At 49.5% G+C, this 14,578-nt stretch overlaps 1 protein-coding gene across 8 annotated transcripts in view; it reads right to left on the bottom strand.

The window, feature by feature from the left end:
* The window catches only part of Mgrn1 (mahogunin ring finger 1), a 50,136-nt gene that overhangs the window by 13,012 nt on the left and 22,546 nt on the right, over positions 1-14,578 (bottom strand). For all 8 annotated transcript variants that reach the window (XM_021632397.2, XM_021632399.2, XM_021632401.2 and 5 more), the window contains exons 3-11: positions 14,247-14,335; positions 13,614-13,760; positions 10,977-11,094; positions 7,538-7,604; positions 7,178-7,227; positions 5,125-5,172; positions 3,814-3,882; positions 1,640-1,799; positions 164-273 (exon numbers count right to left, since the gene is read on the bottom strand). In XM_021632397.2, coding sequence (XP_021488072.1) covers positions 164-273; positions 1,640-1,799; positions 3,814-3,882; positions 5,125-5,172; positions 7,178-7,227; positions 7,538-7,604; positions 10,977-11,094; positions 13,614-13,760; positions 14,247-14,335 — 858 coding nt within the window. The remainder of the gene's footprint in view (positions 1-163; positions 274-1,639; positions 1,800-3,813; positions 3,883-5,124; positions 5,173-7,177; positions 7,228-7,537; positions 7,605-10,976; positions 11,095-13,613; positions 13,761-14,246; positions 14,336-14,578) is intronic.

Raw genomic sequence — 14,578 nt, 5'->3', positions numbered from 1 at the left:
TGCCTAAAACAACAGTGGAGAGGGTAGCAAACACTGAAGGTCCACCCTTGCTCAGCAGGCTCCTGTCAGCACAGCACAGCTGGTCCCTCATTAGTACCTCACAGGCTGCTGTGGGGCTGTGCCTGCCTACTAGACAAGATGAAGGAAAAGGAAAGGCACTTACAGAGTGCTCATCATGGTCCACACTTTGGGCCAAGACAGGGCTGAAGGAGATGGGAGACAGGGCCCCTGGCTTCTTCCGCACAGCCCGAATCTGCAGGAGAGCTCGGAATGCTGTGGCAGAAAGAGAAACATGTGAACAAGGATGCATCTTTAGAAGCATGGAAAGACACTCCAGACTGTGAACACTGATGACACTGTCACTCCCAGTGCCCTGGAACAAAGACCATGTTTCCAAACCAGAGACAGATGGGACCCTTAGCAGATGGAGAACTGGCCAGTTTCTAAGGGTATGCAGGTAAGCAACCAACAGCTGTCCAAGGAGCCCTCTGCAGTCACAGCAGCTGTGGCCACCACCCACCCTGGTAGGTGCAAACGGTGGAGACCACAGAGGTCTCCAGACGATAGACTTCTGCCTGTGAGCTCTTCAGAGCACAGGATGGGATTAGGGAGGAGTGATATCTACTAAAGAAACAACTGGGATGGACACTGGTTATGTAGGAGAAAGGACAATTAGGTCAAAGGTCATCTCCTAGTGCCAGTTCTGCCTATAAAAGTGGCCTAGCAGGAAACAGAGTGACATTCCTAAGACACAGTGAGTGGCAGTGAGGCCCATGAATCTATGACACATGTGCCATGAATCAGGATCAAGTAAAATATGCCATAAACCTGCACTGCGGTGCTGTGCAATCCGAGCAGACCACAACACAATGGCTCTTCTATCTATATCTGTATTTTTCAGTACAACCCCATTTTCTACCACAAATGGGCCAGTGATACCTTGGTCTGTGATGGAAAGCTTTCATCTCCACCTCCCATTTGAAGACTCTAACTTGAAGCCATACCACAACATGAAAATTCCAGAGGCCCAGTGGCAGGTTGTGGTACCTGCAGGAAGTTCTGGGCTGCCAATATGGAGCTGTGAATCCTACTTTCACTCACACCACGTGCTCTTCCTTGTCCGCTTGCACTGTTTTCACTGTCTGTATATGCTGTCTGTACTATGACCCAAAGCAACTGCCACAGTGCTAACTCACACATTACATGGACACACACCTGACTCTCAGGGGATAACCACCGTGACCTGCTGCTTTCAGACCGTAGGGTCAAGCTCTGACCAAGAAGCCACCTCTGACACTTTACTGGCCATTAGCCTGGGTGAGTTTCCTTAGAGTCTATGATGTTGGCAGACAATCTGACTCACTTTAAGGTTTTCAAAAATAGTTCCTATGTGACCTTGACAAGAGATGTTGTTCAGAGCGTAATCTGCCTGGTTCAAGTGTTATCATATATCGATCTTGGAGCACTTCTATGTCTTCCTTCTAGTCTTTCCCTGTCTGGACATAGAAGGACCAGCATCACACCTTGCATGAAAAACTCATGGAGTTTCTATTTCTCATACAATAGGAAATGGTGGGCCCCAGACTGCCTGGAACGGGCAGCTCCTGCATCTTCCACACAGAACCCGGAGTATGCTCACGCAGCCGGCAGATGGGGCAGTTGTTGGCTTGGTACCGCAGCGTGTCAGCACAGGAAGTGCAGAGGCACAGGTGGCGGCAGGGCAAGATCAGCGTGTCTCGCAGGTCTGACAGGCACACCACACACTCACTGCTGTTGTCACTGTTCTCGTCATCGGAAGGCTGTGGAGACAAGGGCCTGTGTGTCAGTGGCCTCACAGGAGTCTGAGGGCGGGCCTGATGCTGCCTGGAGCAAGCCCTCCTGTGTTTATGTGTGCTACCATCCCCAGAGACTATGTGGCAAGGGAGTAGGAGGTGTCGGGGACATGGCAGAGCCCCTCAAGCACCATGTGGGGAGCACCAGGCTCACACAGAGGGAGAACCCTTGCCTGCCCCAACCCTAGACATGCTATAAAGAAGCAGAGAAGGAAGGACACCTGAACCACGTGACTTTACAACAGCTGGGACTGTCTATTTAGCTAAAATAATTGAGCAGATCCAACTTGGAAATATTTTCATTTATATCAGCTTTCAGAAACCACACCAGGACCTGGAAGGAGAGCGAGCAAATATCTTCAGCATGACCTGGGTAGCTGAACCTGCTTGTTTCCTGGAACACTGCCACACTTAACCCTCTGTCTGGGGCTCCTTCTGAGTTACGGCTGCAGTACCAAGTAGCTGCCACAGAAATCAGATGGCCAGCCTGGCATAGTGGCAGGCATCTTTAATTCCAGCACTTGAAAGGCAGAAGTAGAGGGATCTGTGTGAGCTTGAGACCAGTCTGGTCTATATAGCGAGTTCCAGGACTGCCGGAGCTACACAGTGAGTCCCTGTTTTGAAAAACAAAACCACCGTAGGCTCATAAACCCAGAATGCTGACCCTTGGTATTAACGCAAGCGAGCAATGTAGGCTCACCCAGGGTGAGCTGCCCTGCCTTCCCAGCTCCTGTCCAGTTCCAGCTATCCGGATGCCGCATGGAGGATAGCATGTGAGTTCTAGTCTTGTTTGTTCATTAGCCCTAGCTGACCTGGAATTCACTATGTACAACAGACTGGCCTCAAACTTGCAGCTTTCCTTCCTCCTTCCCCTGCCTTCTGAGTGCTGAGATTACAGGCATATACTACTATGCCAGGCTGACTTTCAAAAGCTTTAAAACCAGGTAGTCTGGCTGGACCACCAAGTCAGCTCAGTAAGTAAACATGCTTATTACTAAAGCTGAGTTCAGTCCACCAGAACTCAACACTGTAGAAGACTGTCCTCTGACTTAAACACACACACACACACACAGAGAGAGAAAGAGAGAGATTTCATGCCCTCACACAGAGTAGTCAACATATTGATTAACATCAGAATTGTATCAGAATGTCAGAAACAGTCCAGTTCCCATTTCATGTTCTGCTGCACATCCCTGGCCCTGCTAAACTTCTCCATTAGCTACCACAGCTTCTAGAACTGTCTGGAATGTCTGTCTACCAGTCTAGAGAGCTCAGTGCCTATGGAGAGGTGGGAACCAGGACACAGGGACTCAATCACTGAGGTAAAAGCCCAAAGGCAGCTCTGTCCAGACAGGAGGGAGAGACAGATGGACCCTGGCCCCAGGCTGCCAGGACGATTTAGTGATTTAAACAACCTGCTGGGGACGGAGTAAACTGCTGTTTTCTGCTGTGGTTGGGGGTGTCTGTAGTGTCCTGTTAAAGAGGATTATGGAGGCTCCAAAACCAGCTGTTAGGGCAGGTTCTGGAAACTCTAGGAAGGAGGTCTTAGCTGGAGGAAGTAGGTCTCTGAAGGCAGGTGCTGGGGTGGGGGTGGGGAGTAGCTTGTGCCTAGCCCTCCCTGTCTCTTTTGTTTCCTGGCTGCCAGGACGTGAGCTACTTTGCTCCACCTCACTTTTCCTGCAATGGTGGACTGACACTTGTAAAATGGAGCTGAAATAAATGATCCTCATTCCACTTGCTGTTTTTCAGGTAGTCAGTCATACACAAGTCTAACTGGCTTAATTGCTAAAATGAGATTAAGGAAAAATGATGGAGTCTGGGGTTCTGAGCTCCCAGGGAAAGCCCTCTTTCCCATCAACTCTGTGGGTCCTGGGCCTGGGAAATCTCAGCAAGTCACCCACTGAGTGGGCTTCTAAAAGGCAGATGGAAACCTGGGCACGGGGCCAGCCTGGAGCCCAGGTAGCGGTCCACAAGGACATACCTTGGTTTCCTGGTTGTTCTTGTTCTCGATGCCGTAGATCTCCTGTAGCAGGTAGCTGACCCGGTCCACCTAGAGAGCAAGAAGTGTGCTGGGGTTTGGTCAGTCTCCTCTAGTGGGCATCTCTGTACCTAGAACACCGCCAGAACCGCAGGTCCCAGGGAAAGTGTGGCTGGGAAGTCTGTGAGACTTGAAGCCCTCTTCCTGAAGAAGGGCAGGTGCCAAGAACAAGAGACAAGAACCCCTGCCTTGTCCAACAACACAGTGAGTAAAAAATAGGGCCAGTGGTCCCATCCATCCATCTATCTCAGAAGGCCTGGCTCCAGGCTGGTCACAACCATCTCCATTACCAGACAACAAGCACTTTGAACCCATTTTGTCACCCACAAAAGGGCCAGCGCTGCTGTCTGTAGGCAGCTGACAGCAAGCTATAAAACTATTGTTTCCAGGAGACATGAAAACTATGTCTGGTCTTGGACACAAAACCAGTCACTTCTGACCCAAAGGCTTCATGCTGACCTGTCCCAAAGTATCCTCAGTTACCGGTTCCAAAGTTCCGTGGACCACAGCACCCCTCCAGAAAGCCAGGATCCTGCTAGCTGGCTTTCAGGTGATAGACAAGTGCCCTAACCATGAGTGGAGTCTTCTGCCCACCTAGTATCATCAGGGTCTGAATCTAGCCTGGGTTCACTCTCTTTCCTTTAAAAGCTAACTAAGCACCCCACACTGTCTTTAAGCAGGTGTCTGGCACCTGGGTAGCCACACACAGGACAACTGCTCGCTACAGCCATGGGACGTAGGTTCCAGCCTGTCACTCTCATGATGAGGTCTCAAATGGCTCCAGGAGTCCTACTAAATTCTTCTGGTATGCAAATAGGCCACCAGAAGTAACTGCCCTTTGTAGAATCACAAAACTTGTGATTTCCAAGAAAAGCTGTCCCAGCCTCCCCTGTACCTGGGATTCCTCCCCTTTCAGGTTCTGGCATGGCCCGTCTCAGTGAGTCTTTGCCTATTGCTGCTTTATTTCCAGTAATTTGTAAGCAAGAGGCAGCTGCCATATTTCAGCTTCCCACTCATTCAACAAATACCTAACTTCAATCCATGCACCATGGTTCAAACTGGGGAGGACTCAGGCCTATTGCCATAGAACCAATTAACTATGCAACCCACGCTCACAAAACACAGACCCCAATACCCTAGAGCACAACAGAACACCTCAGGCAAGCAGCTCCTTCAGGACCAGAGTCTGGCATGTGCTCACACCTACATTATGTGTGTTTTGTAACCCAAGGGCCCATGATGTCTGGCACTTACAATTTGTTTCTGCTTTAATGGCTTCACGGAGAAGCTGCCATCCACATGCTGCAGGGGAAAGACATAGTTAATTTCAAACTGGGCCCCTCCCAGCACTCTTTTCAGGTGAAGGCCAGCCTACATTCATGGCTGAAAATAAGAAAAAGGTGAAGACAAGAGCCAGGCCACAATGCCCTCATATGAGGCCTCACCCCTGCCTTCTACAGTACCTGGAACAGCTTTTTCAAACATTCCTGTAGAACCCAACTATCCCAGGGGTTCCCAGCATGCACAGATTGAAGCCACTCAGCCACATCCTGATATTGGCAAGCCACTTCCAGGGACCCAGAAGCAGTATTCATGTAGCAAGTGAGAATACACAAAAGATCTTGGGCATGGCTTAATCAGGAAGATCACACAAGCACACACCCAGATAGCTAAAATTTAAGAACAAAATGGAATAAAACAAATGTGCTTAATGATATCCAGTTGGAAAGGTTTATTAGACCTTAGATTTTTGCAATAAAACTAATTATACCCTGAGTCAACCAAGACCAGCACTCAGGGTTGTCCAGTAAAGTTGTGGACACTTATGGAAATTACTAGAATGTGGTCCTAAATTTTTTTTTTTTTTTTTACTGAGCTCTAAATTGCAAACACTGAATGAAATGCCTGTGGGACAGCCTACTTGCCTCACCAGATCCTGATGTAAGCACTTCTCCCAACAAGGCCCAAACCTGTCGTACTCAAGAGATGGCTGGGTAACTGGGCAGTTGTGGCACACGCTCTTAATCCCAGCACTGGAAAGTCAGAGGCAGAGGCAGGCAGATCTCTGTGAGTTCAAGGCCAGCCTGGTTTACAGAGAGTTCCAGGATATCCAAGGACACAGAGAAACCCTGTCTCAAAAAAAAAGAAAAAAACAAAAAAAAAAAAAAAAAAAAAAAAAAAACAACCAAAAGAGGTGGCTGGCCTCTGGCCAGCACACTCTTGTCACCTGCACTTCTGGACCCAAAAGAGCATGCCTAGGCTTACTACAGAGCAGGCTGGCAAAGCTTCGCAGATCCCAGAGTGGTCTGGAGACCCAGATCACAGTAGGAATGGGTTCTGCATTAAAGGCGTACCATAGTGAGGAACCCCAAATCATCAGGACTCAAGATGATTCAGCAGAAAATGAGATGTGGGGATCCCCAAGTAATCCCAGCCCATTCTTGTTGGGGTCCTTGTCACCTGGGCTCCAGCCTGGTGCTATGTTTTAGCTGCAATGCTGACAAATGGCAAAGGGCCTGAGGGAGGGTGAGGTCCCTGGAGGCATTATCAAGCAGGCATGTAACATCCAAACCTCTGGCACATGAGGGTATGTGTATGTATATATCCTCAGTGAATAATGGGGTGAGTGAGGGTCTGCCATCTGCTAGTGCAACCCATGTATATGTGGTTGAAAACCCAGGCACACATGTATTTATAATATATATGTTATTTATATATTATATATACATAATATATAAAACCCTACTGAGCATCTATGTTACAAACTAGGAGCTATGCCACCTCTGAGATGAAAAAGTTAAAGGCCACATCTGCCTTGGGAAATAACAGGAAACAATTGTTCAGAGAGGTAAGGAAAGGCCTCTCGTGGTGATGGAAGCTTGTCTAGCCCTATCTGGACTTCAAGCTGCAGCCAGCAAGAGAGGGAGAAAAGAACAGATGGTAAGTGAGATAGATATGCATACCAGGTAAGGCTGTGACCAGGGCCTGGTAGCACCTGAGGATGCTGAACCTGCTAGGAAAGGGTGGCGGCTGGAGGAGGGAAAGTTAGTCTGTGGCAGAGGTCTCCATGTAGCATCCTGGCCTGGGCTGGCAGGTTCTTGAGGGTCCTATGGGGCTGGCCTCAGTCTAGAACATTCTTCTTGACTACTCTAAATACTCTTTAAAAACCCCAAGAGAATGCTCAGCCTTAGGACCAGTATCTTGGGAACGAAGAATCTGTCATTTAGCCCCTACACCAAGCCTTGACCCCCACCCTCAGGATACACCTGAACCCAGCTCTCCCAGGTTACAGGGTGGTGGCACTTACCTTCTCAAAGGCAGCCAAGAGTACATGAGCATGGCCAGCCACTTCTACGACTGAAGCAGTGAGAGACAAGAGAGGAGAGCCAAAGTGAGGCCATCGTTAGGACTCTTGCCCTTTCCCTGCCAGCAGGATTTCTAGATGCCACAACCAGTAGAGCCCAGAGTCCACTCCTGTCCTTGTCCTCATCTGACCCTCCTCTTTCCACATGGCAATGCCACTGTTATGAGCCTGTGTGTGGGCCGTGATACATACCCTCCATTTCCAGAGAAGGCTTTCTGATGACCTAGGGAGAAGGAAGCCACTACCTCCCCACAGGCCCTACATACTTGCAAAGGAAGATGAGGAAAGACCAACAATGCTCACCATCTCCTTCATCCACCACTGCCTGGATGACTACTGGAAACACACCTCGGTCCAAGTCAAAGTTCAGCTGAGGAAAGGCAAAAATGGTCAGGTCCACAGACATCAGGCAAGAGTTGTTAGCCTGAGCTGGAGCAGACAGATAGAATTAAGTACACTCAGTGCCACTAAGCCACGGAGACCATGTAGAGCTGTATAGCTTCTGACGGGCTCTCCAAACAGAAATTCCACTTGCATGAGGTAGTAAGTCCCCATTCCCTCCTCAGTCCTTGATACCTACTCAATTGTTTTCCATAGCTGTGACATAAGTTTCTTTTTTGTTGTTGTTTTGTTTTTCTAGACAAGGTTTCTCTGTATAGCCCTGGCTGTCCTGGATTCAATTTATAGAGCAGGCTGGCCACAAACTCACAGCTATCAGCCTGCCTCTGCCTCCCGAGTGCTAAGATTAAAGGCATGAGCCACCACGTGTCTATTAAAGGCATGACACACCCAGCTTGTGTCTATCTTTTTATGCCTAGCCTTTTTCATTGAGCATGCTTTCCAAGCTCAGCCACGATTCTGTTCCTTTTTATGGTTTCATAGTTATTCTAGGGGGTAGGGGAGACACTCTGTACTTGTCTATTTACCAGTTGGAGATCCATGGGCAGTTTCTACACTGTGAACAGTGTTGTCATGTATCTGCTTAGCCTCTGTCATCCAGTCTCTTGAGGTCATATCCAAGTCTTGGGTTAAGTTTAATTATGTAATTGTTTGATGAAAAGCATCTAGCTTATGCCCCAGTAAAGATGGAAGGAGAGTGACCATGAGTGAAGGAGACCACTTAGTTCATGTGTCCCCTTCTCAAGCCAGCAGCTGCCCTTCCTTCCAGACCTTGTTCTACCCTCAGCACTCCCACTTTAGCAGCCTCAGATGGGACAGGTCCCCATCTCTTCATGAAGACCTGCTGTCCTGAACCCCTGGCTCTCATCCTGCTCCCTGTTAGCACAGCAGTCCTCTGGGATTCACCTGACCCACACCTATGCACTCCCTGTAAACACTCTCCGCTCCTAGTCTTCCTGTCCCTAGGCTACCCTCAGAAGCTGTAAAAGACAAAATCCAGCCTACCCCACTCTCAGAAACCCTCTTGATATCTCAGGAAAACAGGTCATTTCCATTATTCTCACTCAGGAGTTACTGAAAGAATGATCGGGGGCCGAGTATGGTAGGACACAGCTCTGATTTCAATCACTCAGTAGGCAAAGGCAGAGGTGGTAAACATCCGTGAACTGGGGACTGTCACAAACAATGGCAGATCCCCAGGCAAGAGGATCTCTGTGAGTTCAAGGTTAACCTGATCTACATACACTTAGACCCTGCCTCAAAAACAAAAAACAAGCTGGGCGGTGCTGGCACACGCCTTTAATCCCAGTGCGGCAGAGGCACAGAGAGGCAGAGGCAGGTGAGTTTGAGGCCAGCCTGTTCTACAGAGTGAGTTCCAGAATAGCCAAGAATGTTATATAAAGAAACTCTGCCTCAAAACAAAACAAAATCTGTGAACATACTAAAAACTGAATCCTGAGAATGAGTCAGCTGTGTGGCATGTGTGGAATCACAGCACAACCAAGTTAAAAGAAAACCAAACATGAGACAATTAGAAAAAGGGCCGGCAACAGTATCCGCAGCCTAGGCCCTGTTCGTAGAGCTGCTTCTGGACTGTGCCATAGGACCCTGAGTGGATGACCGGCATTTGATTGTGAATGGAGGCTGACGGCAGAGCACAGGGCTCCCTTCTTCCTCAAGGTCAGGGTAAACCAGCCTGGAGCACAGGACTGCAAGGCCTGTCTGTCTACCTTCATCAGAAACAGTTCCTCATGGAGTTAAGCGGTAGGAATAGAACTGGGCACTTGTCTCCTTACAAGCCCAGAGACACATGCATTTTTAGTCCTATCACACTGAGCCTTAGGTTTGGGTTTTCTTTTTCCTTTTTTTTGAGACAGGATTTCTCTGTGTAGCCCTGGATGTCCTGGAGCTTTGTCAACCAGGCTGGCCTCTGCCTCCCAAGTGCTGGAATTACAGGCATGTGCCACCATGCCTGGCTTAGTTTTATGTTTTCAAATGAGGTCACTACTACCCTGAGTTCTACTTCTGACTTCTGGAAGCTGAGAGGGAGGCAAGCCTGAGGGCATCGGGTCCCTTATGCTCTGAGTAGCATCCCACACTGTTCTCCACACTGTTCTTAGCTGCACTCTGCATCTTGGAAGGCACCAGCTGTGCGGGGTGAACTCAGCGCCAAGACCGATGGTCTGGGCAAGGGTGTGCCATGACTTTGGTCCTATCCTCCCCTCTCCCCGTGGTATCCTAGGGCTTACAGAACAATTCACATATCATAGCTCCCTCAGAGACCCCTGCTTACAAAATATGCACACAGCCATGCACCACCACATACACAGGACCAAGTGAGTGACAATGAAAGAGGACACACTTCACCAACAGAGGGAGCCTGAGGACAAGGCTGTTTTGTTTTTATTTTCAAATTTTATGTGCATGGGTATCTGACCTGCATGTATGCCTGTGTACCACTTGGGTTCCTAGTCCCCAAGGAAGACAGAAAGAGGAACTAGAGTTATAGACTGTTGTGAGCTGCCATGTGGGTGCTACAAATCAAATCTGGGTCCTCTCCAAGAGTAGCCAGTGTACTGCACCACTATTCCATCTCTGGATCCTGTTTGTTTTATTTTAACAGAGAACAAGAGAGACCCTCAAAGGAAAAGAGGCCGCTGGGACCAGAAGGAGCCCAGGCAGCTGGCCACCAGCATGAGCCATGCCCAGGGTCTTGTATTTGGAAACCAGGAAGAGCCCTGGGGTTTCTCGTCACACAGGGTCTCACAGGCAAGGGTCTCTGCAAATGGATGCTGAGAAATAAGGACAGAGAAGAAAGTCTCTGGCAGAACTAAGTAGACACCAAGGGCAGAGAGGAAAGGGAAAAGGGAAAGCTAGCAGGAAGGCTACTCAAGCTGCAATCTACAAGAGGCCTGTGAGGAAAGCCTGTGACATGCAAAGCTGAGCTGTGTGATTCAGAAACAAAGAACAGGAAAGCCAAGGCTACATAGAGAGACCCTGTTTAAAAAAACAAAAACAAAAACAAAAAAAGGCTGGGTGGAAAGCACATCTTTAATTCCAGCACTTGGGAGGCGGAGGCAGGTGGTAATAAGAGCCAGCAGCTAAACTGTCATGGTGCTGTCTGGGGATAATGACCACAGGGGAGCCCCTACCTTCGCACCTTTCTAGAACCCAGCACTACAGCCTCCATGACTACCATTCTTATGGCTACTAAGCCTTATCCACACCTTATTCCTTAATCCCTCTGCATATCTGACCCAAGACAAAGACCTGACCATTCCCAGCCAGAAGACAGAGAACGCAGAAAAGAAACAAGAGACAGTAGGGGCTCCCCCAGGGTTACCTCATCATCCTTCCACTCGGAGAAGTCAATCTTGAAAGAAGGCAGGGAGAACTGCTGGCTAACGCCTCTCTTGTAGTGGACGGTCTCAGACTGCAGAGAAGGGTTCTTACAGCTGTACCTGAGGACAGCAAGGCAGCCACCTGACTCCTGTGGAACCATGCATCCCTGTGCCCAGACTCCTCCTCTGTTACTCTTCTGATGGCCAGCTGAACTGGCAGCCACTTGTTTTATAGGGATCGAGAGCCCCAGTCATCCCAAATGGGAATAGGAAGTAGCCTGATTGGCCAGGTGGCCCTCGATCTTACAAGAGCCTCCCACTGCCAGCTCTGCTAACTATGAGGCTGCCCAGTCATTCCAAGTGACCATTTCTTCCAGAAGTCACACCAGCCCACTATCTCTGCTGCCCTCTGGATGGGAAGAACATGCCTGCTACCTATTTGATGCATTTGCTTTCCTGAATGATCACAGTGCAGTAGTCCCTGTCCCAGTGCTGTATCCTAGCTGCCTGCTTCTGAGCCCCAGCTAGGCACTGCTCAGTAAGAGTCACACAGGCATGCCCACACAGTAGGAGGCCTTTGTTTCAATGTGAGTCACGTTCTGCTACATCCTGCTACCCTCATTAGTGTCACGTTCCCTGAACCCCAATGCTGTTCCATGGCAGCTTTGCTCTAGGGACTCAGACACTAGCTTCCTGTCTCACTAGTCCCCACAATGCTTCAAGGGCCACCCCTTCCCTTATGCAGAAGCTCATCTCATACCCAAGGCTGACTATTAGAAAACAAGAGCTGAGCCAGTGTCTCCCATTCATGACAAGCCATGACGCTCACTGTTCCCACCCCCACCCACCCATACTTACTGTCCCAGGGCTTCTCTGGGCCTTTACGACAAAGGCCACACTGTTCTTACTGTTCTTACAAAGGACATCCCTGCTGTTCTTACTGTCAGTGCCAGTGTGAGAGGGAGCCCCACAGGGAGGCCCAGCCTGAATGTAGTGAAAAGACCAGCCCAGGAAGGAATCTCAGCGGCGGCTTTCAGTTAGAAAGCTGTGGGACTCTAGAACCACACTGCTTTAATTTTCTTGACAGAAAGTTAAGGGGGCCAGGAAAGGAGTGGGAAGTTGCCTGTCCTGCAACTCAGGACAGAGTATTGCTGGTGGCTGGGTTTAGGGTCCCGGAGCCCAGCCTCTAAAGCCTGGAGCCTTCTGTTTCTATGTCTTGGTGATTTGTTGCTGGTGTCATGCAAGCCAACAAACTGGGAAGCAAACAAGCCTCGTGCAGGTTCAGAAAAGGTCTAATAGGACCAGATCTCTGGGCGTCCATGTCTAACTGGCCATCTATCTAGCCCATCTGGTGGCAACAAGACCCTGGTTTTTGTTGTTATTTGGTTTTTCTTTTCTTTCTTTTTTTTTTTTTTCAAGACAGGGCTTCTCTGTGTAGCCCTGGCTGTCCTGGATTCACTTTGTAGACCAGGCTGGCCTCGAACTCTCAGCCATTCACCTGCCTCTGCCTCCTGAGTGCTGGGATTAAAGGCGTGAGCCACCACGACCGGCTAGCACCCTATTCTTAGATATCTCACAGGACAACAGAGAACAGCTATCTGGATAGGCTGGGGTTGGGGCCCATTGGACTGAGGCCCTCACTTCCTCTGGGGCAGCTCAAAAGCAGCTGTGCCCAAGGACAGCTCAGAAACAGGAGCTCCTCTTCTCAGCTGCCATCACTCTGGAGGCCCAGGGAGCACACCACCCCACAAGGTGATCCTGCCTCAGGCCGTAGCAGGTTGGTGGCTCACCCATGGGCTTGTGCTGGCCACTCTGGCTACTCCTTGCTAACAATCACCACACACTGAAGTACTAAGTAACCCTGTTCAGGCCACAGTGGAACCTGGTGTGGAACCAAGTGTGGAAAAAGCATTAGCTTCGTAATTTGCGCTACCACTCAGGGAGGAGTCTGCTGGTTGCCTGGGGCCTTATGTATGGGGAGCTGACCCATGCATGGACACTACCCATAAGAGCTGAAGCCCCCAGCCCTCATTCCCAGCTGAGAAAATGAAGTATGAGCAGTTACATGCTCTGACTACATCAGTAAGCACAGAGCTGGAAAACACTCAGAGCCATTCTTAGTCCTCCTCACTCCCAATTCCAGATCTGAGCCTTCTCTAAGGTCTTCTCCTTGTCAGAAGGACACGCTTTTGCCCATCTGTGAAGCCACTCAGGACAGAACTGGCTTTCCTGATGAGGCAGCCCTGCTAAGGTTATGCTGTGATTGCAGGTTCCAAACTGATATTTTAAAGAAAATCTCCAAGTCCAAATTTATAATTGTGATACACACACACACACACACACACACACACACATGAATATAACTCACACACGCACACAGTGTCTCTACACCAAGCTCCTGGCATAGAGTCCCTAATCTCTTGGCATTTTCTGGGTGCTGGGTGTCTCTACCCAAAGGAGGTGAGTTCCTATGGAGGCTTCTGAAAGGAGCTGAAAGACTAAGCCACTGTCAGCAGCAGGAGACCTTTCAGCCCAATGCCTTCTGGGAAGGGGACGGGCAGCAGAGTGAGCTGATGATGAAGCCCACAGGACACTGCAGAGCCTGCATAAAGCCCACAGTGCTGTGCCCAGGAACTCACACTGCCATGCCGTTTAAGAACTCCTCCACCGCCTGGCAATAAATGGTGATAGCAACTCGGGCATCGGCATCAAAGGTGAATTCCAGACTGTAGAGCACACGGGGCTTCTCACCATCCTCTGTGGGGCTGTCAGCATCGTCTTTGTACCTACCAAAAGTAGGCAGAAGATGACAGGTCAGGAGCCATAACCCTAAGAACTGGCCTGCCCACACAGCTGTGGGCATAAAGTTGGCTGCTTAGGCATGTCTACTTTGCTAGTGAAGGTGGAGAAAGGCCTGTTCCCTGTGGCACAGCCAGGCCCATAACCCAGTCTGCTCCCTTTCTTCCTGTCCCCAGAAACAAGGGATAAGTGTAACTGGTGTGGATGTCTTAGGTCTAAAGCAGTTTAGTATGGTATTGACAACCAGATTGACTACCCAAGCACAGGAGTAAACCTGAGATTATTCCCTGGCCTCCAGGATTCTGATGTGGTGGCACCCAGTAACCAGTGCTTTCTAAACAGGCACAATTGCTCACGGTCCTGTTACAGAGTGTGAATGCAGAGGGAACAGAGACTGGGCCCTCTCAATACCCCTGCCCTCTTCCCAAGGACCAAACCAGAGCCTCTGCAGGAGGGAGCATAATGGGAGTTACCTCACAAGCCGGAGGGAGTCTTTGCGGATGTTTACCAGGCTCCTCAGTGTCTTCACTGGCTCATGGGGGGCAGGGGTGACATAGGGAAACTAGAAGAGAAGAAAACAAGTGAACACAGACGATCTCTAAGAAGTAGCAGTGAACAGAAGGCAGAAGTCAAGGGAGTTCCCAAAAGCCATTCTTGTGCTCTGGTCCCCTTGTGAGGAGCTGAACTGATATTGGACATACTTATTCACTCATTTACTATAAGGAGACTCTGGCTACTTGGCCAGAATGTGGGCTTGGACCGGCAGAGAGACTTGGTCATTTAGCCACAGACCTCAGCTCTATTC

The sequence above is a fragment of the Meriones unguiculatus genome, chromosome 11 (genome assembly GCF_030254825.1).
Source record: "Meriones unguiculatus strain TT.TT164.6M chromosome 11, Bangor_MerUng_6.1, whole genome shotgun sequence".
Taxonomy (NCBI): Eukaryota; Metazoa; Chordata; class Mammalia; order Rodentia; family Muridae; genus Meriones; species Meriones unguiculatus.
The sequence above is the reverse complement of the archived record's forward strand: the minus strand, read 5'-3'. Positions and strand labels throughout refer to the sequence as shown.